The 24,267-nt window shown below is 42.4% G+C and overlaps 1 protein-coding gene across 10 annotated transcripts in view; it reads left to right on the top strand.

Annotated features, from left to right (window-relative positions):
• The window catches only part of CAMTA1 (calmodulin binding transcription activator 1), a 324,174-nt gene that overhangs the window by 295,153 nt on the left and 4,754 nt on the right, over positions 1–24,267 (top strand). For 6 of the 10 annotated variants that reach the window (XM_032993178.2, XM_032993179.2, XM_042794324.1 and 3 more), the window contains 4 exons: positions 2,365–2,558; positions 2,751–2,825; positions 7,814–7,844; positions 20,375–20,556. In XM_032993178.2, the coding sequence (XP_032849069.1) occupies positions 2,365–2,558; positions 2,751–2,825; positions 7,814–7,844; positions 20,375–20,556 (482 nt within the window). The remainder of the gene's footprint in view (positions 1–2,364; positions 2,559–2,750; positions 2,826–7,813; positions 7,845–20,374; positions 20,557–24,267) is intronic. The other 4 variants (XM_042794326.1, XM_042794328.1, XM_032993182.2 and 1 more) reach the window with 3 other exon arrangements.

Genomic DNA, 24,267 nt, shown 5'->3' on the forward strand with positions numbered 1-24,267 from the left:
TGGGTCTTAGAGTTGAATGCAAGCATTTGGGGTCTAATCTATTCAGTGACTGCTATTTTCTCTTTCACATGCCTTATTCAGCTATTATGTTACTGTATTACCGAGATCAGCACAGGCTTATGACTAGATTTGAACAGTCATAGCTCACATCACAGTTCCATATTTGAACCTTTCTATTCAGGGGTTTGTAACTCAGCCACAGAAGTCCCATCTGGGCTAAGAATTTGAAGGAAAATCATGACCAGTCTGTGAATGGACTTACTTAAAATAGCTAATTTAAAACCATAATCTGATCCATTTAATTAAAAATGTTAAAAAAAAAAAAAAAAAAAACACAAAAAAAAAAACAAACCAAAACAAAACCCAAACAAAACAATGGAAATTAATAATGGCAAAATACAACTGCACCTAATGACTGCTTCAATTCCAAAAAGTGAAATTTGGTAAATGGTGGTCTGTGATCGTATTGGAGGGGTTTTTGCTATGGGGTGATATTGTAGAGGGAGTGTGTGTTTGCTTTTGTTTTGTTTTTGTTGTTTTTTTTTTTTTTTTCCCAGTAGACAGGAATGCTCCATTGAGATATGTTAGGACATTACCCTTATACAGGGCAGTGGCTGCTATTTCTGTGTCTCATCTGTCTGATAAACTGAGCCAAAGTCATAGCTGATAAAATAAATATCCAGGAACAACAGACACATAAATTTTGAAAATGTTAAAACTTTCAAAATAAGATCAATAAACACTGAAAACCTCTGTCGTAGTATTAGTTCAGAAGTATCAGTGTAACTTCTATACATTATTCAACATCTCTATATTAAAAACTACTTCTAAAAAATACACACGGATGCGTATGGCTTCTATTAAGTGGCTGTCTACTTGTGTGCTTTTAAAGGAGAGGGCTGTAGAATAAAGATTTTTCTTTTTAAGAGTTTGTGCCTGCTTTATTTGGAATCATGGGGCTAGAAATAATATAATGCTAGAGGGAATTTTGGCTATGTGTGACTGCTCATGCAAATCTGCAAGTTCAGTGGGTGCTTGTTACAGACTTCTAATGAGATTTAGTTTTGCCTGTGACAATATTACACTTGTTTAATTAACAGTTGTGGATTTGGGGTTTTGTTTGGTTTTAGTTTCTTTTTAAGTTAGAATCATATGTTACTCTATTTGAAATGCTTGAATTTAAATGGATATATGAGCAATCAAAACTTTTATAGTATTCTGCTATGGCATAGAAACAAGAAATGAGCTGTTTAAAAGTTAATTGTCCTAAGAACGTGGAATACACTTGTGATCAGCAAATTGGTATTTTTAAATGAAGACACGAAAAAGGGTGGTTTTTTTTTAGTTAATTTGTTGGAATTTTGGAATAGTCATTCACACTGCTTTATCCTTATAATGACTTAGCTGGGCATATTTGCTGCTGCTGTTACGAGTCTTTATAAACAATGGCTTCATAGAAATGAGCATCCTGTACTTTGTAATGAGATTTCCGTATGCAAGGGAAACAAACAGTTCCTCTAAATTTATCTCTAATGCAGACCCACCGCAGTACAAATACGAGGCAGTGTAAACACAACTCAGGATCAGCTCCAGTTGTTCCAGAGTTGTTCATAAGTATAGTACAGCTGCATCTGGTCATTTGCATGTACATTTAGAGCTTCTGCTAGCTAGGTATTAAATAAAACCTGAGAGGGGAAGAAGACCTCTTCTCTGAAGAAAGGCTGAGAGAGTTGGGGGTGTTCAGCCTGGAGAATAAAAGGCTCCAGGGAGACCTTATTGAAGCCTTTCAGTACTTAAAGGAGACCTATAAGAAAGATGGGGGCAAAGATTTTTAGCAGGGCCTGATGCAGTAGGACAAAGGGTAATGATTTTAAACTAAAAGAGGGTAGTTTTAGACAAGATACAAGGAAGAAATTTTTTACAATGAGGATGATGGAACACTGCCAACGGTTGCCAAGAAAGGTGGTAAATGCCCTATCCCTGCAAACATTCAGGGTCAGGCTGGATGGGGTTCTGAGCAACCTGATGTAGTTGAAGATGACCCTGCTTATTGCAGGGGGATTGGACTAGATGACCTTTAAAAGAAGGTCCGTTCCAACCCAAATTATTCTGTGAATCCCATCAAACTCTTCCAGGGGCAGCAAAACAGGTAGTTGCTTTCTTGGAGCAGACTAGGTTCTGCACCTAATCTCACAGTAGTTCCTGTTTACTGTCACCCTTTTCTTACACAGTTTCCAATCAGTGAGCAAATACTCATTTGCTTCTTCTCATCATGTCTTAGTGGCACAAGAGTCTTTCAGCATAGGAAACTGCTTCTTGCTTGTTTTATTGGAATGCCTCAGCTTCTCTTTGTTTCTCTTGTAGTATGCACTTTATAAAAAGATGACACAAGCTGCCATTCTTATCCAGAGCAAATTCCGAAGTTATTATGAGCAGAAAAAATTCCAGCAGAGCCGACGAGCTGCGATGCTGATCCAGCAGTACTATCGCAGCTACAAAGAATGTGGGAAGAGGAGGCAAAACCGTCGGGCAGCCACCATTGTACAACAGAAACTCAGGTGAGCTGATGAGATGTTAGATACTACCAGGACCTTTATATATTGTTTTTACACTCATTAGGGATGTGCTGTAATTTACAGACAAAGGTCAGCAGGAAAAGGATAGTGGTTCATAGGATAATTATTCTTGCATTTACTATTATTCTTCCCAGTTTTGCCTACGCTTCAGTGTTGGGTTTTTTTTGTGTTTAGAAGCAGTCTGCTTACCAAGAAGCAGGATCAAGCTGCTCGCAAGATAATGCGGTTTTTACGACGCTGCCGTCACAGGTATGACACTATCTTTTGTTATCTGCCCTTCATTAGAGCAATGCAACAATATTCAAGTGTGTCAGCAATAACTGCAATGTAAAGGGTAACAGAATCAGCTCACTACAGGTCTTTTATTCACATAATGAAGCCCAGCTGCTTCTAAGATATACTGACAAAAATGAAATCTCTAATTTAGGATTGTTGCTGAAAGAAAACCATGTTCAGCTCCCTTGCTGATATAATAAAGCAGCCCAGGTTGTGTTGGGCAGACACAGAATAAGGAAACTTTGAGCAAAGTAGGGTACGTGACTTTAAAAGTTGGACTTGAAGTCTGAAAAAAAGCTTACTGAATGATAGCTACAGCTTGTAAGTGCTGCACAAAGCATTCATGGTATGTGAGAAAGTGCAAAATGTGACTACATCTGGTGTACACTGGAAGTGCCTTTGATTTGGTCACAGGATCATTTGGTAAACTCACCCAATACAGGTTCTTTTTAATGTGGATAGGTGGAATGTGCCAACAGAGCAGCAGACAAGCTAGTTCATGTCAGCCACTCCACACATACCTCAGTCAGCTGGGAGTACAGACACAGACATGATGAATCATCCTCTGCCAGTGTGGGAACCTGTGCAGGCTTGCCAGTGTGCTCCCATAGGGCAGCTAGCGCTACCATACCAGTACTCTGCTACATGCAGGGCATTTATTTTGATTTTTCAGTTAAAGGATCCCATATATGATCAGGTTGCAAACTGGAACTTTGCCTAGACAAAAGTGATTTCAGATGTTTCTGACTCTGTTCCCTCCATTCTCACAACACATGCATTTCATCCACGCAGGAGCTGGTTAGACCTGATGCATTTTGAAGCATGTCTAGTTCAGCCCAGTGGTGTTTGAACAAAGAGAGCTCTGAGAGGTAGAGGTGCCTGTGATAAACTTGATTTTAGAAACAGACTTGGTCCTTTTTGTAAGATTTCAGAGCTGCAGTTTGCAGGAGATCAGTGTGGCTCGTGTTGTGGAAGGACATCTTAACCTGCAGGTTCAGTTCAAGGTAACATGTGTGGACAAGAAAGAGGGCTTTATAGTTTGCAGGCCAATTCCAAATGCATTGAAACAGCTGCGGTTATTCATGAAGAAGCACAAGTGCTTTTTTGAGCTCATCAGGGCACGTGGAAGAGACTAAAAGGTTTGTTTTGTTGTGTTTGTTGGGCAGCATGTCCTGCTGAAGCAGGCAGAGGCTCAGAACTTCTGTATCCTCTCAGGTGTGCTTGAGATCCAGGCAGTCCCTGGGAAAGCCATGTGCCCATTTCCATCCACGAAGGTTCTGGGGTCAATCTGCCAGAGACTCTTACAGCCAACTCTCACACACAAGTCCAGAGAATACCTCATGACTAGCTGTATCCCTTGGTTTCCCACCAGTGTCCAGGATGCACCATGCACTTCAATCATGCTCAGTTAAGTCTCCAGCTGTCAAGTAACCTAGTCTCTCCAGGGCTTAAAACGCCTGTGATTCCAGCAGTTTTTCTTGCCTTCAGCTCATCACCTTCCTCTGTCTCAGCATCTCCTGTTTCCTTTGCAGAGTGAGACCCTACTCATTTGCGTCACTGAATTTTGCAGGCAAGACCGTTCCCTTTGCCTGAGTCAATCTCTCTCTTCGGCAAGCATGATCGCTGCTGCTGTGCATTTCTGGGAGATGGGCTTAGGTCTTGGTTATTTATAGACAGGAAATAAAAATGAAGAAGCTGGGGGGCGGATCCACTGTCAGTAGGCTTCCTCTGGCTTATGTCACACTGCACAGTACTTGAATTCTGCAACAGTGCAGTCCTGTCGATGTCCATAGGCACTTTGTTAGCAGTTGTGGTTACTTGGGAATTAGTCCATGGTTCTTGGCTAGGATGCAACAAAAGAAAAAAGTAACCGATTTTCACTGAAGATGTTAACTGTGTTTCAAAACTGCCTTGCTTTTACTTCTGAAATAAAAATGGTCACACATTTGTGGTCATGTACTTTCTCCAAGCAAACGTAAGGGTTTAAAACTGTGTTAGTGTAACTAATGTTAATAATTGACACAAATTTTAACCAGGAGCATTCTGGCATTGGCAAATGCTAAAAGTAAAAGCAAGACTTACCAAAATGACAAAACCAGCATTTAGAATCTGCTTGAAAAAGACATGAATTTACCAGCCTACTAGATTTACAGAACTGTTTGGAAATGTGACAAGTTTGGGCCTCTTTCCCCGTATTCCTCCTGCTTGCTAAAAAAGCTCTGACAAGCAGTTGCAAAGAAAGATGTTTTCCAAAACACTGCGTGCTCTGTGCACTTAGGCTGCATCTGTGTTCCTGGGATCACACTGCAGGAGTGTCTCACGGACCGTTAGACTCTCCTGGCTGCCGGTACCGTACAGAGAGATCTTGTCCCTATGCTTGTTTGTGCTCAGTGAAGAACAACACACAAATCAGGTTCTTAGAGCTTTATTACCACACAGGATTTGGAAGACAAACAAATAGAAGTCTTTTACTGTGTAACACATGTGGAAATGATACAGATTTACTTATTAAAACAGAGCTTCACTTGCTTCAGCATTTCAACTGACTCAAACTGACCCATTTGCTTCCTCACCCCCCTGCCCCAAGGGAGGATCCACACGCTTTCCCCAGCACAGCCATATCCTGGCAAGACCACCCGCACTCGTTCCTTCCCGAGCTTGGCTATGCAACCCCCTTTTTGAGTTGCCCTGTTCGTGGTGCATGTTATACTGGGGTACCAGGTAGAAGATGAGAGAATTGCTTCCTTCTCATCTGCTCTTCTTCAAGCTTTTCTGAATTTTCTTTCCTGTGTCTTAACAGTTAGATTTATTCCTCACTGTTTGACTTTTCTTGCTTACCTCTTTCTAAGGAGAGAATAATAAAACTTTAGGATGTTAAGTAAGGTTAAAACCACCTCTATCCAAGCCTCCTAATTATATCCAGTCAGTCTACTGTGTGTCCTGTGTAATGCTCACACAGGATACAGCTGCTGCTGATGTGACTGGTACTTAGGCTAACAGCCCCACACACTGTTTCAGGAGTACTGCTTGTTGGAATCCTATTACAGACTCCTCTTGAAATGCTCAAAATTAGCACACTGCTGCTATAAACAAGAAATTAAGAAAGACCCAGGCTCCGTAAAGAAATATTTCAGCCATCCAAGCTTCTGAACATCCAGGAGCAAGCCGTAACAACTATCATCTAATGTTATTTAATGCTCTGTAGCATAAAAATGGCACTGTGGAGCCACTTGTTAAACCAGAGTGCCTTGTCAGTACAAGGGATAGAAATGACAGATATTTTGGGAAAATCTGAAGGAGTGAGAGAAAAGAGAGCATATACAGGAACATCAAAGAAACAGGATCTTGTAGCAGATTTCTGTCATCTGATAGAGGTGGGAGAGGAGGCTGTAAAAGCCACTTGCAGCCTGTCTAAGGATAGTGAGCTAAATGAAAAGGCAGTAAATTCTTAAAAGTTCAGAAATTCAACCTTAAAAAAATGAAACTGTTTAATATAGGTTTTTGTCTGCAAGGAGATTCTGTTGCTGGGCTAATATATGACTCCTTATTAAAAGCTTATTCTGTAGCCTTTAGGCAAGATTTACTCAGGCTTTCCCTTGGCAACCATCTAGTTGGTTGGTTTTTTCCTATTTTAAATGGATCAAAGCCAATTATGAGAACTCTTTCTCTGCTAGCATTCAGAACAGCTTAAACGGTTGTCTTGTCTTATTTTGCTTATTAGCTTTTTGGCACAAAGGCTTAGTGTAGTGCAGACGTGATTCCTATCAGCTTGAGGATCTAGGGTGCATAGGCATGTTGGTCTTGTGTTTTCTGATCTCCTGAAGTTACGCTTGTTGCATGATCAGATGGTATTTCAGATGTTTTGAGAGAGTTAATGAGGGAGGTTGTGGGGTTGGAGCTCTCTCAGTAATGGATGTGTAGATATTAATGAAAATCAGAAAATAAATGTAAGTTTTGGTTAAATGTATTCTTAGAGAAGATATTGGAGTTCTAGTAATGGAATATTATCAGGTGTCATGGAGACAGAAGTGGTCATTCATCAGCAGCAGTCATTCTGATGGTCAGACATGTATTGTTTCCTTTTGACTTTGGGGGAAAAAAAAAAGTATTCATCTGTTGTCATATTCTCAAAAACCTGATGAAAAACATGCATCAGCCATAACATAGTGTCAACATAACTTGTCACAGAAGTGTTGTTTGTTGAGAATGAGACACAGAAACTTCCTGGCCTCCCAGGAAAGCTTCGCCTGTCTTCCCATGGTGCCCAGACCTTTTGGCTGGCACTTGTGACTAACTTTTAACCTAAAACTTGCCATTATACCTAGTGTAAGTTGAGCTGTCTCCTGTCACACTGTCCTGTGAGAGGCAGAATCAAGAGTTTGTATATTTAATGGTTTTGGAGAGACTCCCCCTACTTACTGATCCCCAGATATGACATATCTAGAGCCACAAGGAAATGCGAGACCTCCAAAGTGGGTTTGGGTTTGTTGAGCTGAATCCATATGTGGTCCATACAGCCAGCTTTCACTGGGAAGGTAACCTCCTATTTCCTATTATTTCTCTGATTCTTAGGAAAGTTTTACTCTTTGGAGAGGTATCTACACCATTGCTAGGCTGTGATTGTGATCTGCAGTGTTTTTATGGAGTAGCATTTGGAATGTGATAGAAAACAGAAACAGCTGCCAAGGGAAGGCATGGTGCAGCTAGAAATGCCATGGGGATGACAGTATTGGGTTTATTTTACTTGCTTATTACTTCCTGCCTTAAAACACCTAAACACAGGACTGCTCTTGCCTGGTCTGGTAAAGAGGAGGAGTCCAGTAGGCAGGAGTGGGAAGGGTTCTTTCTCTCCAGGCAAGCAGAAGTGTTGTCTCCTCCTCCCTGAAGTGAAGCTCTTGGTAAGGTACGGTTATTGCCATGTGTGTGCTAATAGCTCTTTGGTATTGTTTTGCAATCTGAAGCCCACTGGTGGACCATAGGCTGTACAAAAGGGTGAGTGTAGCTGCCTGCTAGCCAGTTCCTCTCTTCCATTTTAAATATTTTTGCTTTCTGCTTGCTTGCATGGGGCTGCAGCCAAGATACGCCAGTAAGTTTCACCTCCATTGATTATATAAAACAGAATCTATATAAACTAACCCTACTGCAATGACTAACACTGCTGCTTTTATAACAGGACAGAGCTCTGCAGTAGATGTTACCAATGCATGAATGTGTGAAAAAGGACATGTATATTCATCATGGGCATGCTTAGGCGGCATTGTTGGTGAGGTACTTTTTCAGTATCCAAAATGGCTGTTAGTAGATTTTGGAACTTGACAGGGGTGTGCACTCACACACACTCAAGTAACAATGTCCTTTGTCATGGGACTGCAACAGCGTTTAGGCTAGATCATAGGAAGCTGCAGTACAAATGTGTGCTGTTCTAGATGGGTATTTGTTTCTGCCTGAGCCAGAGAGAAGCAGAAGAGCTCTTCACACTGCCTTTTACTCCCCTAAGGTGGTTAGACACTGAGCTGTTAATGTACATAGTGGGAATGAAAACAAAAAACTCTGAAACGAAGATGAAGATGTTATAACTGTGGTATAGTAAGTGCCAAGTGAGCTTCTGTTGGGAGTCTCATCCTCAGCATGAAGTGCTCAGTCGCATTAGGGGATTGGTTTGCTACCCAACAGCAAGGTGGGAGTACACAGTCCCTGTGCGGGCAGGGAATGCTGTGGCTTTCAAGGCACATGCTCGAGTTGGCAGCAGGACTGCTCGGTGCCATCTTGCATGTGAGATGTCATAGGGCAGCAGAGTTATTCTTTGTCAAAAACTGCAGTCAGAAAGAATACCATTTGTGTGTTTATTACTTATTACAAGCGAGGAGAGGCAGAGGGAGGAATGACCTGGATTTCTGCATACATGTAGCATTCAGTAAAGAAAACTGAATTGTTGATCATGAAGTTTTACAGACTTTGAATTGCAGCAATGATTTTTATGACTTAGGAGTGAGAGTGTGAATTGGGCTTAAACCTGCTGGAGGCATTGCTATGTGTTTAACTATTGAGCCTAAAAAAGAAGCAATAGCTAATGACATTTCTTTCCAAACTATGACTTCTCTGTTCCCATTTTTAGTTGCATAGTCTCAGTTTTTTACAAGTAACAATTTGGGTTCCTTACTAAGGTCAAATGAAGAAAGAACTGGATGAAATGGTGTGAGAAACAAGCCCACGTATATATAAAAAAAAGTTTTATTGGGGACAAAGTCAGTGGAGCAAAGAATACAGCGCTGGGCGCAATGGCGCGCCCTGGAGCCAAAAGGGGCTCCCTTTTATTGTATAAATGGTTACATATTCATCTACTCTAATACATATGCATCACTACTTCTAAGGATAGGGAGGGAATATTACAATTAGTTCCGAGAAATCATTAACATATCCCCCCAACCCAAATTCCTCCCGTCGCGCTTGCGCAGTGCTCCCTGGTGGTCGTGGGCAGGGGTCTTCAGATGAAGGCTCGTAGTCTTCTTCACTGTGTTCGCTCGTTGACCCTGATTTCTGCGCAAACTCAGTCTTGTGGTCACGTACACCTTGTCCTTCAAGTCTGGGCTAATTTGTAGCTCCTTTGTCTTTATGGCTCAGTGGCTCCAGTTCCTCTCTTATCTCAAGAACAGGAGATAACAGAGAGGGCCCATCATGTTCTTTCCCATTCCATTGCAAAGGAGTTACCATCCTTTGATATGGACCATCTGGTGAGCATTTCAAAGGAAAAGGGGGGGGCTGTTGGGTTGGTGTTTCCTCTGATCAATCCCCCCTCTCTTCTCTTTTCCCACTAGTAAATTATTTTACTTTTCTTAAAATTTGTATCATTGTACTAATAACAGCTTCAGCCTAATTCAATAAAAGTAATTGTTTAATTACTTTTAGCGAAAGCAAAATTCTTCTATTATTTATCACAATCCACCCTTTTTTTTTTTTTTTAATACCATATTTTGCTTGAGCTTACTAACACTTAGTCTCATTCTTTTCTTAATATCATAACTTTGTGGGCACCAGCCACTGCTGCCATCTCAGGGTTTACTGGTATTGCTGTTATTTGCATCCCCTCAATAACATGAGATATTAGCTGTATAAAGCAAGGTATTAAACATGGTAAAAATAGTAAGCCCGCGACGGCACAAAAGGAAGAAAAATTCAATCTTTTCCACCAGGAAGCTCCTAATAGATCATCCCACCATTCTGAGTCTAACATTGAGGGTGTTTTCAGAGCACCATAGGTAAAACAGCTCTTATTCTATCTGCTATGTGCAGTTGTTGCCTTAATGTTTTTGCCGTGTGTTATTTATTCCTTGCTTTGTTCAGTTAATCCAACATGTTGTGACCAACATGCAATTTGCTACTACTGTTTCACCTGTTGGCGTTAAGCAAAATTCGAGCTGTGTGCCAAACTGCACAGTCAACCGTACTATCAGACACTCTGTAAACAATAATCAACAATTTATTAACAAACAAGAACCTGAAATAATTAACTGTATAACAATCCAGCAAAGTCCCACACGACACAATCAGAAAGAGAAAAAGTAAGAACCAAAGATATCAGCACTGTCCTTTGGATGTTGTCCTTCGATGTCTTGTTACCCTTACTCACGGGGGCGATAGCGATAGAAAGATAGAAAGAGTCCAAGAACAACAGTCACGCGCCGCGTGGTAACTCCTCTGATCAATAACATTTTCTTCTTTGAACTATAAGTCTGTTTCCATCACCTCATCAAGGTTTCGAGGGCGTCTTAGTTGTCTTCGTGATCTTGGAGGATTGGGTGGAGGAGGTGATCTTCTCCGACACCAGCCACGAGACATTCCCTCGCATACCACGATGGCAACGACAGTCACCACCAATATAATGAAAAATCCCAACAGCAGGCCGGCGCACACGGGATCGTCCCCTACTCCCATCTTCCCAAGATTGCAATCCAGTGGGATCAGTAAGAATAGTGGGATAGTCCAGCCCCAGGCTAGCGGCTTGACCGAGGAAGGTCCAAGTGCGCAATGAGCGGAAGTTTCTCTTCCACCCAGAATGCCTGTGCTGCCTAGATCTGGGCGGGCCTGGCAGTTGTTTTTGCCATCCGGGTATAGCCGAACTTTCGAGACCCTCCAACAACACATGCGCTTTGGACTGGGGGCGTGGAAATCCATTTTCCTGCTGCGTATGTGGACCCTGACTCCTGATCCCTACAGACCAGGCAGGTTCACCACTTGCGCTCTCACTCTTGTACCTCCGATACCGTGAAAACAATGGAGCGTGCTTATGCATGGGCAGCAATTTATTGTGCAGCCTTGATGTTGGTAGCCCTCACTTTGTTTGCCTTTTTACTACATATCTTTTGCCCTTGTAAATGTTCCTCTTTCAAGTGCCCATGTAGTTGTATCTGCTTATGTAAACCACCATCTCCTTTGGTTAACCATGTCGAAAATTCTGTTATAGGTATTTTCGGCGGTTTTGGTACTGGCTGTTTTACTTCTGTCACATCTTTTACTTGGATTCTCTTCTTCCCACTAAAAATATCTCCATCCACCCTTCTGTCTTTGGGAAAGCAAAGCCACTCTGATGTTGGACATAACAGTAAAGCACTTGCTGCACAAATTTGCCACTATTAAAGCAAACCATACCAGGATGATTAGCAGAGGTCCGGTATAACATATGCTCCCACCTCTCATGCCTATGGGGTTGCAGCCCACAGCTGAGATACAAGTCTTCCTGGTGGCGAGCACAGAGGTTAACCCGGTCTTGCCCTCTACTATTTAACGAATCCATGTGTTAAGAGTTAGTCAATTCAAGTGCAGCTCCTTTGTAGCCACTTCCTTTGTTTTTAAGCAAAGCAAAATTTTTGGCACTTCCTGATAGTGTCCTCCCATCAACTCTCAGGGAGTTCATGCCCCTTCCCTATACAGTTATAAGACAATTTCTTCATCTGCAAGAAATACCACGTCCGGTAACACATTTCACATTCACACAAAACCCACGCTTCATGACATCCATACATACACTCGAGACAAGGTATTACCCTATTAGATTGATTTTCTAGCAATGCCTAATTGAATCCAAAATGCTCATAATCTGTTACCAAAAGCCACTCTGTAACATGTCTGTCAGTTAATGCTCAGTAAACGCCAGCTTTTCCCTGACAGTTTTTTTTTTTTTTTTGTTTGTTTGTTTGTTTTTTGTTTTTGTTTCCTTATACAGCAAGTAAGCAAATGAATAAGTAAATTTTCGCAGTGTTACCTCTGAACCCAGTTAAAAACCCAGTCAAACCACTGGTTAAGAGTCATTCAATCCCCTCCTGATGAATTTACTTAGTCCTTTGAGGGTGACTTGTAGTTGGTCAGTTGATGGTACCACAGTCCACTCCTGAGGCTTTTCCACCGGTCCTTTTCCTCAGGAGGCAAGAGTCCACCCCTTTTCTTTTGTTCGGATCGCTGTCTCGGTGGTCAGCAGCACCTGAAATGGACCTTCCCACTCGGGAGTTAATGATTAATCTTTCCACACTTTTATCAATACCCAATCACGTGGTTTTACATTGTGGATATTAAAAGCCAATAGTGCTTTTGAGGCAGAAGTCCTTTCTTTCTTAATTTCATTAAAGTGTTACCAATTCTTATTACATACTTTCTTACATATTGATCTCCTACTTCAGGGATGACAATATCCCTGTCATTACTCATACATGGTAATCCAAGCATCATTTCATAGGGAGAAATACCCAGATCTGTTCGTGGCTGAGTATTGATCCTTAATAAGGCCAATGGCAGGCATTTAATCCAAGACATCTGAGTCTCAATCATTAACTTAGTCAAGGTTTGTTTTGAAGTTTGATTCATTCTTTCTCCTCTTCCAGAACTCCGAGGATGCCATGGGGTGTGCCATGCCCATTCGATCCCTAAGGCTTCAGATAGCTGTTGTATATAATTTTTAAAATGAAATGTGTTCCTCCGCCCAAGTCTATTCTTTCTATTAATCCATATCTGGGGATAATGTTTTCCAGTAACACCTTGGATACCATGCTTGCCATTGCCCTTGGTGTGGGGGATTGCTTCCACCCAATGAGTTAAGTGAGCCACTAATACCAACAAATACTTCCACCTTTGTATTTAAGGTAGCTCTGTTAAGTCTACCTGGAGGCTTTGTATGGCTAGCTCCTGTTCCCCAGCCACCCCTTTTTTTTTTTTTTTTTTTTTTTATCTCATTACCTTTTTGTTCACTTTTTAACAAATCAAACATCGATCAACTAGTTATTTAGCCACCATATATATATTCCTATACACCCATATTGTCTAAGGAAATGATCACAAAGTGATTGCGTTCCCCAATGTATTTTCTGATGTATTAATGACAGAATTTCTCATGATCTCGTTTTATTTAACATCTGCCTTCCATCTGCTAAAGTCCATTTTCCTTCTGAATCTTTTCCCCCCTTATTTTTAAGTATATCCTTTTCTTGTTCTGTGAAATTTGGGGCTAAATTCTCATAATCCCCTGGTATTATTACCAATAAAACTACCAATGATGATTCTGTAGCTGCTTCTCTGGCTACTTAATCTGCTAAATTATTCCCCCTTATTTCCATTGATGCTCCCCTCTGATGTCCTTTCACATGCACAATTGCAATTTCTGTGGGGAGCTTCAGGGCTTCTAAAACTTCTCTGATCAGCCGCTCATGTACTAGCTCCTTCCCTTTTGTATTTATAAGCCCTCTTTCTTCCCATATTTTTCCAAATGTGTGGACCACTCCAAATGCATACTTTGAGTCTGTGTACACTGTCCCTTCCTTATCTCTCAAATATACCAATGTCTGTTTTAGGGCATAGAGTTCACAGACTTGTGCTAACCACCCAGCAGGTAACTTCCCCTTTTCAAACACTTCCATCTTCTGCCTCTCGATAATTACATAACCCAATATTTTTCCTTCTAGGCATCGAGAGGACCCACCAATAAATAGTTTTTCTCTATAGGGCAAAGGTTTATTTAACAGATCTTTTCTTATTTTCGTTTGATAATTTATAAAATCCAAACAGTTACGCTCTGGTTCCTAAATATCCTCCCCGATTCTCCTCCCATAATTCTAGTAATTTAACCACTAGTTTTCCTTCATCCAGTACCACACCTATTCCTAATTGCACTTGTAAATCTCTACCCAGCAAATTACATCCTACCCCTGGCATTAACAGATCATTAACAGCATATTGATCCTCCCCCTGTATTAACACATTCGTTATAACTGGGACCGAAAACCCCTTCACCTTTAACCCCTACAGCCCAAGTTGTATCTTTTACATAATCTTCCTCCTGGGGTCTTAATTTCAAATTTATCAAGGGCTCTTCTGTTGGTATATCCCCCAGGAGGTAGAGCCCCTGACACCCCTAGTGATTACCACCCTCATCCTGTTGGGTTACTTCAAACACCAACAGGTCCCGTATTCTCTGGGGGCATTCTTGTTTATAATGCCCCCCCCTCCCCACAATAAAAACATTCCCTTGTGATTTCCCTAGCCAGTGGTGCCTCTTGGTTCCACCTTCCCTTTCATTCCCTTGCCTGTTTCAAATTGTGATTTCCCGTCTGAGATTTCTTGTGTTTATTTCTAACAGCTTCTTGTGCAGTTATCATAATTTTAGCTTTAGTTTTAGCCTTTTCTTCATCCTTCCTAATATCTACTTTCTGTGCTTCTCTCAGGAGTTCCTCCAGACACTTATTATAATGACCTAGAGTCACTCATATCTCTCCTCCGCTCTTGTTCATTCTGATTCCACTGCAGAGGGGTTACAGGGAGTTTCCTTTCCCCGGGTATCCCCTGCTGATTTTCTCTCTCCCATATCCACATTCCAACCGTTCTGATCATCTGTCTTTCCTCAGGAGAGAAAAAAAATTCCCGTAATCGACTGCATCTCCTCCCATGTATATATATACTGGGTCCCAAAAATTGATCAATCTTCTCTGACAGCCCCACAGGGTCCTCTAAAAACCTCCTAAATTCATTCTTATACGCCCTCACTTCTACATTAGTGAGCGGCACATCCACAAATCCCATCCCCCCTTGAATTCCTGCCGCTGGGACTTCCCCGCAAGGGATTAACCCTAGCCGCCCCGTGCTCCCTTAAACGATTTCCCCCCCCCCCTTCGTTGCTGCCCGGTTTCAGGTCTGATATTAACAACAGGGGCCTCCTCACCCGCATCTTCCTGCTGCACCCCTTGATTTCCTAGGTGTGCCAGGTTATATGGGGGGGGTAAATTATCCAAAGGGTCCCATCTCTTTTCCTTCCTTTCCCTTTCACCTTCTTCAACCTGCTCCTCCTGCTTCAATTAAAAAAATCCCAAATCTCTGCGACCCCCTCCAACATGAGGCATATTCACTTTCTTCTTGATTAAATGGTTCCTTTGAATTAACATAAATATTAAGAGCTTGACAAATCCAATCCTCTTCTGATCCATATTTTGGCCAATTCACCGAATCTTCCCTGATAGGTCCTTTAGTCCATTCGAACATACAATAATTTGCCATCTTGATCTTACTCTTCCCTCTGGTACATGGGCTATAATCCCAATTTATATATATATACACACACACATATATATATATATATATATATATAAATATATATATATATTTTATTATTATTTTTTTTTTTTTTCCCAGCCTTTCCCTAATGGACTGTATGGGAAATGGCAATCTTTGGCTCCCTATTACCCTGGAAACTCAACTGCCTAGCTCCTAGTTTCTTGTTCACTCAACTAGACTAACTGAAGTATCTTGTTTCCCAATCCCGGGGAACTCAACTATCTAGCTCCTAGTTTCTTGTTCACTCAACCAGACTAACTGGAGTATCTTGTTTCCCAATCCCGGGGAACTCAACTATCTAGCTCCCAGTTTCTTGTTCACTCAACCAGACTAACTGGAGTATTTTGTTTCCCAATACCGGGAAACTCAACTGCCTAGCTCCCAGTTTCTTGTTCACTCAACCAGACTAACTGAAGTATCTTGTTTCCCCTTTCCTCCCGGGGGAGCCGTTCACTCCTTTTCACTCGCTTCGTCTCTTCACCGGCCGTCCCCCTCGCGGGAGCACGGAACCGCGGTTAGAAAGACTCCACAATCGCTTCGCAAGTGCGACCTGGCGCCTCGCGTCTCACACACACACCTTTCAGTCCTCCCCCTATCCCGCCATCCGGACACTACTTACAGTCCCCTTTTCGTTGCCCGGATCTTGTGCACAAGGTTTAATGGCTGCCGCGGTCTCCAGGGAGCCCTAACCCCCTCTTTGGTCCACGAGTCCCCCGCCGGGATCGTCACCGTCAACCTCCGATGGCGCCGGAGGGAACCGAAGAGACCGCTGAACTCAGCGGGGCGCGCCTTCCGTTCAGGACCCTCTAGCCCCACGGCGGCGAGGCTTCTGTCATCCCGGACGAGCCCCCAATTGTGAGAAACAAGCCCACGTATATATAAAAAAAAGTTTTATTGGGGACAAAGTCAGTGGAGCAAAGAATACAGCGCTGGGCGCAATGGCGCGCCCTGGAGCCAAAAGGGGCTCCCTTTTATTGTATAAATGGTTACATATTCATCTACTCTAATACATATGCATCACTACTTCTAAGGATAGGGAGGGAATATTACAATTAGTTCCGAGAAATCATTAACATATCCCCCCAACCCAAATTCCTCCCGTCGCGCTTGCGCAGTGCTCCCTGGTGGTCGTGGGCAGGGGTCTTCAGATGAAGGCTCGTAGTCTTCTTCACTGTGTTCGCTCGTTGACCCTGATTTCTGCGCAAACTCAGTCTTGTGGTCACGTACACCTTGTCCTTCAAGTCTGGGCTAATTTGTAGCTCCTTTGTCTTTATGGCTCAGTGGCTCCAGTTCCTCTCTTATCTCAAGAACAGGAGATAACAGAGAGGGCCCATCATGTTCTTTCCCATTCCATTGCAAAGGAGTTACCATCCTTTGATATGGACCATCTGGTGAGCATTTCAAAGGAAAAGGGGGGGGCTGTTGGGTTGGTGTTTCCTCTGATCAATCCCCCCTCTCTTCTCTTTTCCCACTAGTAAATTATTTTACTTTTCTTAAAATTTGTATCATTGTACTAATAACAGCTTCAGCCTAATTCAATAAAAGTAATTGTTTAATTACTTTTAGCGAAAGCAAAATTCTTCTATTATTTATCACAAATGGGGACAAAGGCCCACATGTTTTTTAACTGTTTAAGTGCTGCTTTCATGGATCTTGTCCTGATGGAGAAAAATGTTACTTGTGATTGCAGATACACCAGTGCCATGAAGGTGTTACCTGGAAAACTATAGCTCCAGGTCTTAGCACGTGTTAATGTGCTTTGCAACTAATGCAGGAAGTATGTAAAAATAGCTTGTATTCTTGTAATGGTGGACTGACTAGATGACTTGTTTTTACAAACCTGTTGCTTTGTGTATAACTAGGGCTGGTAATTCTTGGTCTACAGTTGGATATCTGGTGTGAAAAGCCTCTTGAAGCAAAAACATAATCTATTTTTGAAAAATAAAATTCACCATAAGTAACCTAAAAAAAAAAGTCATTCTGATTATTGATAAATTGACCTTCCTCTGTTTAAGTGTCTATTTTTATACAAAAAAAAAAAAATTAGCATGTTTAACCATCTTTAATCTTAGGATCAGTTACTATATCCATGGGACAGTAATGAATGCTGCAGACAAATGATGACATTTCATTTAGCAGCTAGTAGTGCAGTATGCTGCAGGCCAGAGCTGGCTGGGGCTGGCTCAACAGCACACCTTCCCTCCCTGACAGGCAGCGTCCTGACCTCCTTCCTGCCTGGAGATAGGCCTGAGCAAGGGGCTGCAGCTCCTCAGCCCACGCAGTGCAGCCCATTGCAGCAGGAATCCTTGAGCTCTGAGGCGTGCAAGTGCAGAGCCAGCCTTGCAACCACCCAACATGCTTTGGGTGGTGGGACAGCAGGCTAAGCCGTGGGACCCATGCTAACCAGAATGGTGGACACACCTGCTCTGTCTTTGAGCAAAAGCCAAATGCTACAGTTCTATTGAGGGTGTGAAACACTTTCAAAAGCAGCAGAATTGGAAGAAACTGGTACAAGATAGGAGTTGCAGGAAGAGAAGTGACGAGACAGAGCAAATGTTTTTCTCCCTCTACTGTCTCGGACTCATTCTGCATCAGGGGCCTTCCTGGTGCGACCTGGTCTCTAACACTACCTGGAGATAACTGGGGGTCTCCCAGTCTTTCCTGGTTGTGTCTGGCTAGCCATGGACCACATCACACAGTGTGTAAGAAAAGGGACTGGCTTGCATGTACACAGCTGGGTGCTGGCATGTTCAAAAGGTGTTCCTGGCTCCAGCCTGTCCTGTCATTGCAGTTGTGGTGCTCTTTTCTCAGTCTTCCTTCTCTCCAGAGAATTCCTGCTTAACCGTTTTGGCTGTCTGCATGCAGGCAGTGCCTGCTGTGCCCTGCTCCCAGGCCCTGCTGGTTGCCTGCAGAACATCCCTGCTCCGTGCACTCGGCAGCCCTGGGAACAGCACAGGCTGGAAGCTGTGCTGCATTCTCCCCTAGCAGCATCGTGTGTAAACTTTGCATGCCAGACAGGAGGGGATATGTTGTAAGACCTTTGTTCGATGAATCGGAAAAAGAATTTAAGCTGAAAATGTGCATACCAAAATGGGCTAGTTGGATTCAAAGCTGAAAAAGATGTGCAATGTGTGACTTGAATGTAGAATAAAGCAATTGTGCTATTGTGCCTTTCCACTCAAGGCTGGGATTCCTACTAAGAGATCAGATGCATGCTGCAATCTCGAGATGGACTAGAACTGACTTGTGTTGCATGGTCAGTGCACTAGTGAGGGGACTGTAAAGAGGAGCAAGTGCAGGGTCCAGGCCCACAACTCGTGCACCATTCCCTCCCAGGACTGGAGCAAAGCTGGGGAAGCCAGCCCCAAGGGCTGTATGGTGATTCTGCTGTAGGTGCAGCTGACAGGCCGGTATAGTTGTTGCAATTTAAGGCTTTGTGTATGTAACAGCATATGAAAAATTAGTAGGAAGCAGATTCTGGAAGTTTAGTAGTAGCATTTGCAGGTTTTGCATTGAATGGCAAGTGATATGGGGTTGATTGGGAAATTGGGGAGTTCTCTGCTTATCTAGCAAAAGTAAGCTATGAACTACCACAAAATGTATTAGCTGCTCTTCTGCCAAAATATATCTGTTACAGTAAATGATTCTTTGCTGCTTTGCATTCTGATAGCAACCTGTGTGCATACGCTGCTGGCGTGCATGCACATAAGAAAAGTATTTCTGGGCCTTCTGGTGTGCATAAGCTGACATGTCCATATATGCTGAAGGAATGCATGCAAACATATGTCTGTCTGTAACGTACAAATTTGATGTATTCTGTACACTGACACCGTGCTTACCTAGTCTGCGTGTGCAGATAAGTGATCACAGCAATTGCTTCTGTGTGTCAGTTTGAAAACCTCTTTTCAATTTTATTTCATTAATTTTTATGGGTTTATTTGTGTTACATTACATCGGAATCAGTAAAGACAGAGAGGCAGGAGATTTTTTTGACCAATTTATGTGAGACAAAACTTGGTATCTTTCTGCAGTAGAAATTAAGACTTCCTAGAAAAAAAAAAAAAAAACAGACTAGTTACTGTTGCCTTTAAGTAATAGTTTTCATCTCAGGGGAACCCTCTGCAGTGGACAGATTTCAGCTAATCACAGTACCAGCTACATAAATGTTTTCCTGCTCATCCCTTAAACCATCTGCTGTAGCCTCCTGTGAATGAGAGCTTTGCTCAAAGTCCAGATGTAGGACGTGAACAGAAATACACGGCTGCTTGAACTGTGACCCTCTCTGCCGTACTCTTGGTAGGCAGGTGATCTGGAGCAGATGACAAGGAGCAAGTCTCCAAGTCTTTTCACATCATTGGGCTAGCCAATCGCTTTCTGCCTATACCAGAACTTCTGTCCTCTCTGGAACAGAACAAGTGCACTTGTTATTTATGATCATGAGTAATAAAGAATGTATTCATTCGTGGCATCTTTCATTTAAAAATAGATCCCCTTACCCACACCCGGTTTCTTACGCTTTGATTAAATTCTGCTCTCTGGTTTGGGGAGTGTGCATGTAACACCTGAAGTCAGTTTCTCTGGTAAGTACAACTTTATTTCATACCTGAATAGACAACATCATCTATATTTTGTTGTTCTCTTCATACCCTTCCCTCTCTTGGCATTTCAGCAACAAACCCTTTCCTACTCCTGTGCACCTAGGACTTGTGTTTTTGTGGGGGTTTAATATGTGCTATGCAGCAGCCACTGCATTTAAGTACCCAGTTTCTTACATCTCTTAGTAAGATTGAGAATGGGGGAAAATTTTAAGGGATTGAAAAGTGCCATTTGTTCAAGTTCAGGACAATGTGAGAAAATGTCATATTGGGATATGCGTCACTGTACCTGCAACAAAAGTTTTCAAAGTAATTTCTTTTTTCATTTACCTCTTGCAGGGGCTGAATGTATTTGGAGCTCAAGTGTGTGTGTTAAATCGCAGACTGCGTGCTCTGGGGTATCATTCTTATTGGGCCTTTCTGTCTTTTTTGTTTTGCTGCCCAAATGAGATACCTGGAAAAAGGCGAGAGCTCCCTTTTCTTAAATATCCCACAGGCCATTTCAGCTCTCAGAGCAACAGGTAACTTGCCAGACAGCCTCCTCTGGCTCCTGCACTCTTTCCTTTATACTGATCTCCAGCATTCAGATTCATTAAACATTTCCCTGGCTGGGCATTATGGAATAAATTTGATGAAGCAGCTTTGTGTTACGCTTTTCCCATGAAGCCATTGTTTGCTGTAACTTTTTCTAAGTAGGCCTAATTCATTTGCTGACACACTCCCATACAAGACTGGGGAGGGCGCGTGGGGAGAGGAGCTGCTGCTCGCTTCTGGGGCTGTTGCTTTCTACATTGCTTCAGCACGTAATGATGCAATCTCCAGTATGCTGTCCAAGTAAGTAACACAGTTCAAAGGGCTTTATCTGGTTGGAGCAATCTGAGAGCCGGGACATAGCTCCCGAGTGTCAGGGTTCAAAGCTCGTAGTTGAAATCATCATCTTTTCCCTTTCTGTGCGTCAGCACCATGGCTGTGATTCAGACACCTGTAAGTGGTCATCCCTATTGCACATGCTTTTTCTGTCCATCTGCTCTTCAGCAATTGCTAAGGGAACGACTTTGTCCCTTAGAGGTGCTTACTGTCTAGAGGAGAGATTATTTGAGGAGGCTTTTGTTGAAGGCTTCATCAGCGCAAACCCAAATTTACAGTTCTTGCAGTTCTGTGCATGGTTTCAATAGCTGCTGAAATAGGATGGTACTTCTTGTTTGGAGTCTTGCAACAGCCAGAGCCTGTTACCCTTTCTGGTGTGCTCTGGCTTGCAGCCTTGTGTCACCCGAATTATCCTCACCTCCAGTGCCCATGTAGCTGGAGGCACTTCCAGAAGTGATCCAAACCTGTACACTGGTGCCTGTAGACCTTCGGAGAGGTTTGCGCACCACCCATCAGAACATGGCCTGCTGGTATTACTTGCTCTTAGTGCTCTTGTTTTTTCTGTTATTGTAAAAAAAAAAAAAAAAAAAAAATCTCACTGTCTACCAAACTGGATTGAAACATCTTCTCTAAGAACATCCTTTCTGCTGCACGAGGCTATAAATTCCAGTAGTGTTCCTTTTCTTAGAGCAGTTTATTAATGATTGTAACTGCAAATGCTACACTTTGACCCTCTTCTGCCTGAATTTAAGAGTGGAAAAATATGAACCAAAGCAGCTCGCCTTCTAGCATGAAGTCAGTGCTGTATTGTTCCCTTAGCTCTCCTACCAGAACTTACTCAGTGGATTTCTGTTTTCAAGGGTCCTAATTTGTCCAAAATTCTTCCCTGGTCAAACTGTATATTAAAATGCATTTAAAAATTTTGAGGGTTTATTACACCAAGCATTCATGAAGAGGAAATACCTGCCCCACACTCATGTTGACACTTTATAGTGTTGTAAGAAAAACAAAGTACCACTGAATAAGGAATTTACTCAAATAAAAGAAGTGTTAAATGAGGACTAAAAGGACTTTTAAGACACAGGAAAAGCTGCAGTACAGACTATCCAATAAAGAATTAATTGGTTGAAAACAATGGGGTTTAGGTTTTCTTGATAAAGCAGTTCAGAGGCTTGTTTAAAAACAGTCGTTTTAAATGCCAAAATAAATGGATTACCTTGGTCTAGTGTCTAGCTTGATGTGTGCACTGGTTCTGGCACTCCATGTTTAGCCCTGATTTGGGGAAGAAACAGGGCATTCCCAACACCACTTTGGTGCTTCCCAGGTGTTGGGCTGGCCATGGCTTTGCTCAGTTACTGGGAGCAGTTAGAGGTACTTTGGTTCCACTCTGGCTGTGCTGTGCTGCAGGTCCCGCAGCTGAGAGGGGAAGGGGAGAACTTCTCTGGCCTCCCAGCGCGAGCTCTTCTGAGCAAGGAGAGATGGTTAGCCACAGACTGCAGGTCTGCATGCCTACTCAACGGTGTATTGTACAAATAAAGGACTCATAGTACCTACCTGCACTCCCATTTTTAATGTAACACATGCACAGTTATGTATACTGAACACAGGTTAGTTTAATTAAAAAAAAACATGGTAGCTTAATAAATTTGGATGATCATCATCTTGAAGCTTAAGTTTATAAATGCTGTGGAATCCAGGGTTTGTTTTAAGCCATTACATACCAAACAACATCTTTCAGTAATGTACCCAGGATGAATTTCAAAGTCTGTAACTTTGCTGTAGGGAAATTCTGTACCAATATCTGCTTGTGGTTTTAAGCAGTAATTGTTGTTGAACTTGCAACATTTTTATAAGTCTGAAAATCTTTAAACCAACGTAGAGCACACTTGACCAAGGACAGTGTTGTGTATTTCTGAACAGGATCTGTACTAGTGCAAATGTTGAGCGCTGTAGTAATTAACTTCCGTTGGCATGTGTGTTCCAGTTAAACGGATTGAATAGGTCTGCACCAGTACAGATGTTGCATGCTGTAGGTTGGAGTTTGCAGCAAAGCATGTCTTGCATTCTTCCAGCAAAAGTGCTTTGTTAGTGTAGCCTCTGCATGTTGAAGTGCTAAACGAAGGTATAGCATGTCTCAGTTACGAGCCACCAGCTTATCTAATGTGCATGTTCTCAGTAAGAGATCTATAATAACAGGTTAATTTTACATTACAGTACTGAAGTGCAACAGAAAACACTTGGAAGTTGCACTGCAAATCATACATTAATTGATGCTATCTTGAACATAGTTAATCTAAGCCTTAAAAATTGACTAGTGCACAGAGGTACACCACATTCTTCTAGCACAGCAGGGATCTTGGCTCACCTTCTGCCTCTAAGCAGTGCAGTAATAGAAATATTAGTAATAATTTCAAGGGACAGGCTGCTTTTCTGCTGAAAAAAAAAAAAAATTACTGAAGGTGGTCAGCTAGTCATTTGTGAGCGTTTCAGTTCACTGTAGCAGTCCTCCTATGTTTCTTATAAGGAAAGGATGATCTGGACTTACCCAGCAGGTAGCACTGTAATACATCGTCACCCACTGGGGCCGCGCAGAGGCTCACTGCTGCCGTCTGACCGTGCTGAGGCCCCACTCCCCAGATGTCAGCAGAGTCTTTTAGATACCAGCTTGTGTAGAGGCAAAATTTCCCTATAGAAAACAGGCATTTAGGCTCAGCACAGACCTACCCAGGTAGAAATTCAGAACCAGTGGTGCTGCTTGCTGCCTTGCCCCTTCCTCAGCCTGGGGACCAGAGCACTTCTGGGCACCTGGGAGAGCTGTACCCCTCCACCAGACTTGGATTTCAGGGGAGTGCTGTGGCCCCTTGCATGTAGCTCTTCAGGCTCTGAAAAGGGCATGTGCATTTGGACTAGCAGAGCCCTCGGTCTTTCCATACATGATATTCTCAAACAGTTGGGTGGAGTTAAGGTAATTAGCAAAGGTCTGACCTGCATATTTGTTAGTGTGATTTATTAATTGACTCCTGTTTCCCCTAATTTCACAAATAAAGAGAATGCCTTTGACTCAGCTAAAACAAAGAGTTAAAGGCAGCCAGCTCCCTTTTGACTGTGATTCTGAGTAATAGTACATGCAGAAAAATAAATAAATAAAACAGTGAAATGGAGGTGGATTTATAGAGGTCAGTTTATAGCATTCATTGTATCCTTCTATCAGCAGGCTGGTGCAAGAACCAAAAGAGGATGTGTGAGTGGAAGTCTATGTACAGAAGCTACAAACTGGCATTGCTGCTGCTTAGCTCTCCCAGCATCTTTCACACTCTATATTTACTTAGGCTTTGTTAAATTAATTCACTCTTAGTTGGATTCTG

The sequence above is a fragment of the Tyto alba genome, unplaced genomic scaffold (assembly GCF_018691265.1).
Source record: "Tyto alba isolate M040663 unplaced genomic scaffold, T.alba_DEE_v4.0 Super-Scaffold_20000042, whole genome shotgun sequence".
Taxonomy (NCBI): domain Eukaryota; kingdom Metazoa; phylum Chordata; class Aves; order Strigiformes; family Tytonidae; genus Tyto; species Tyto alba.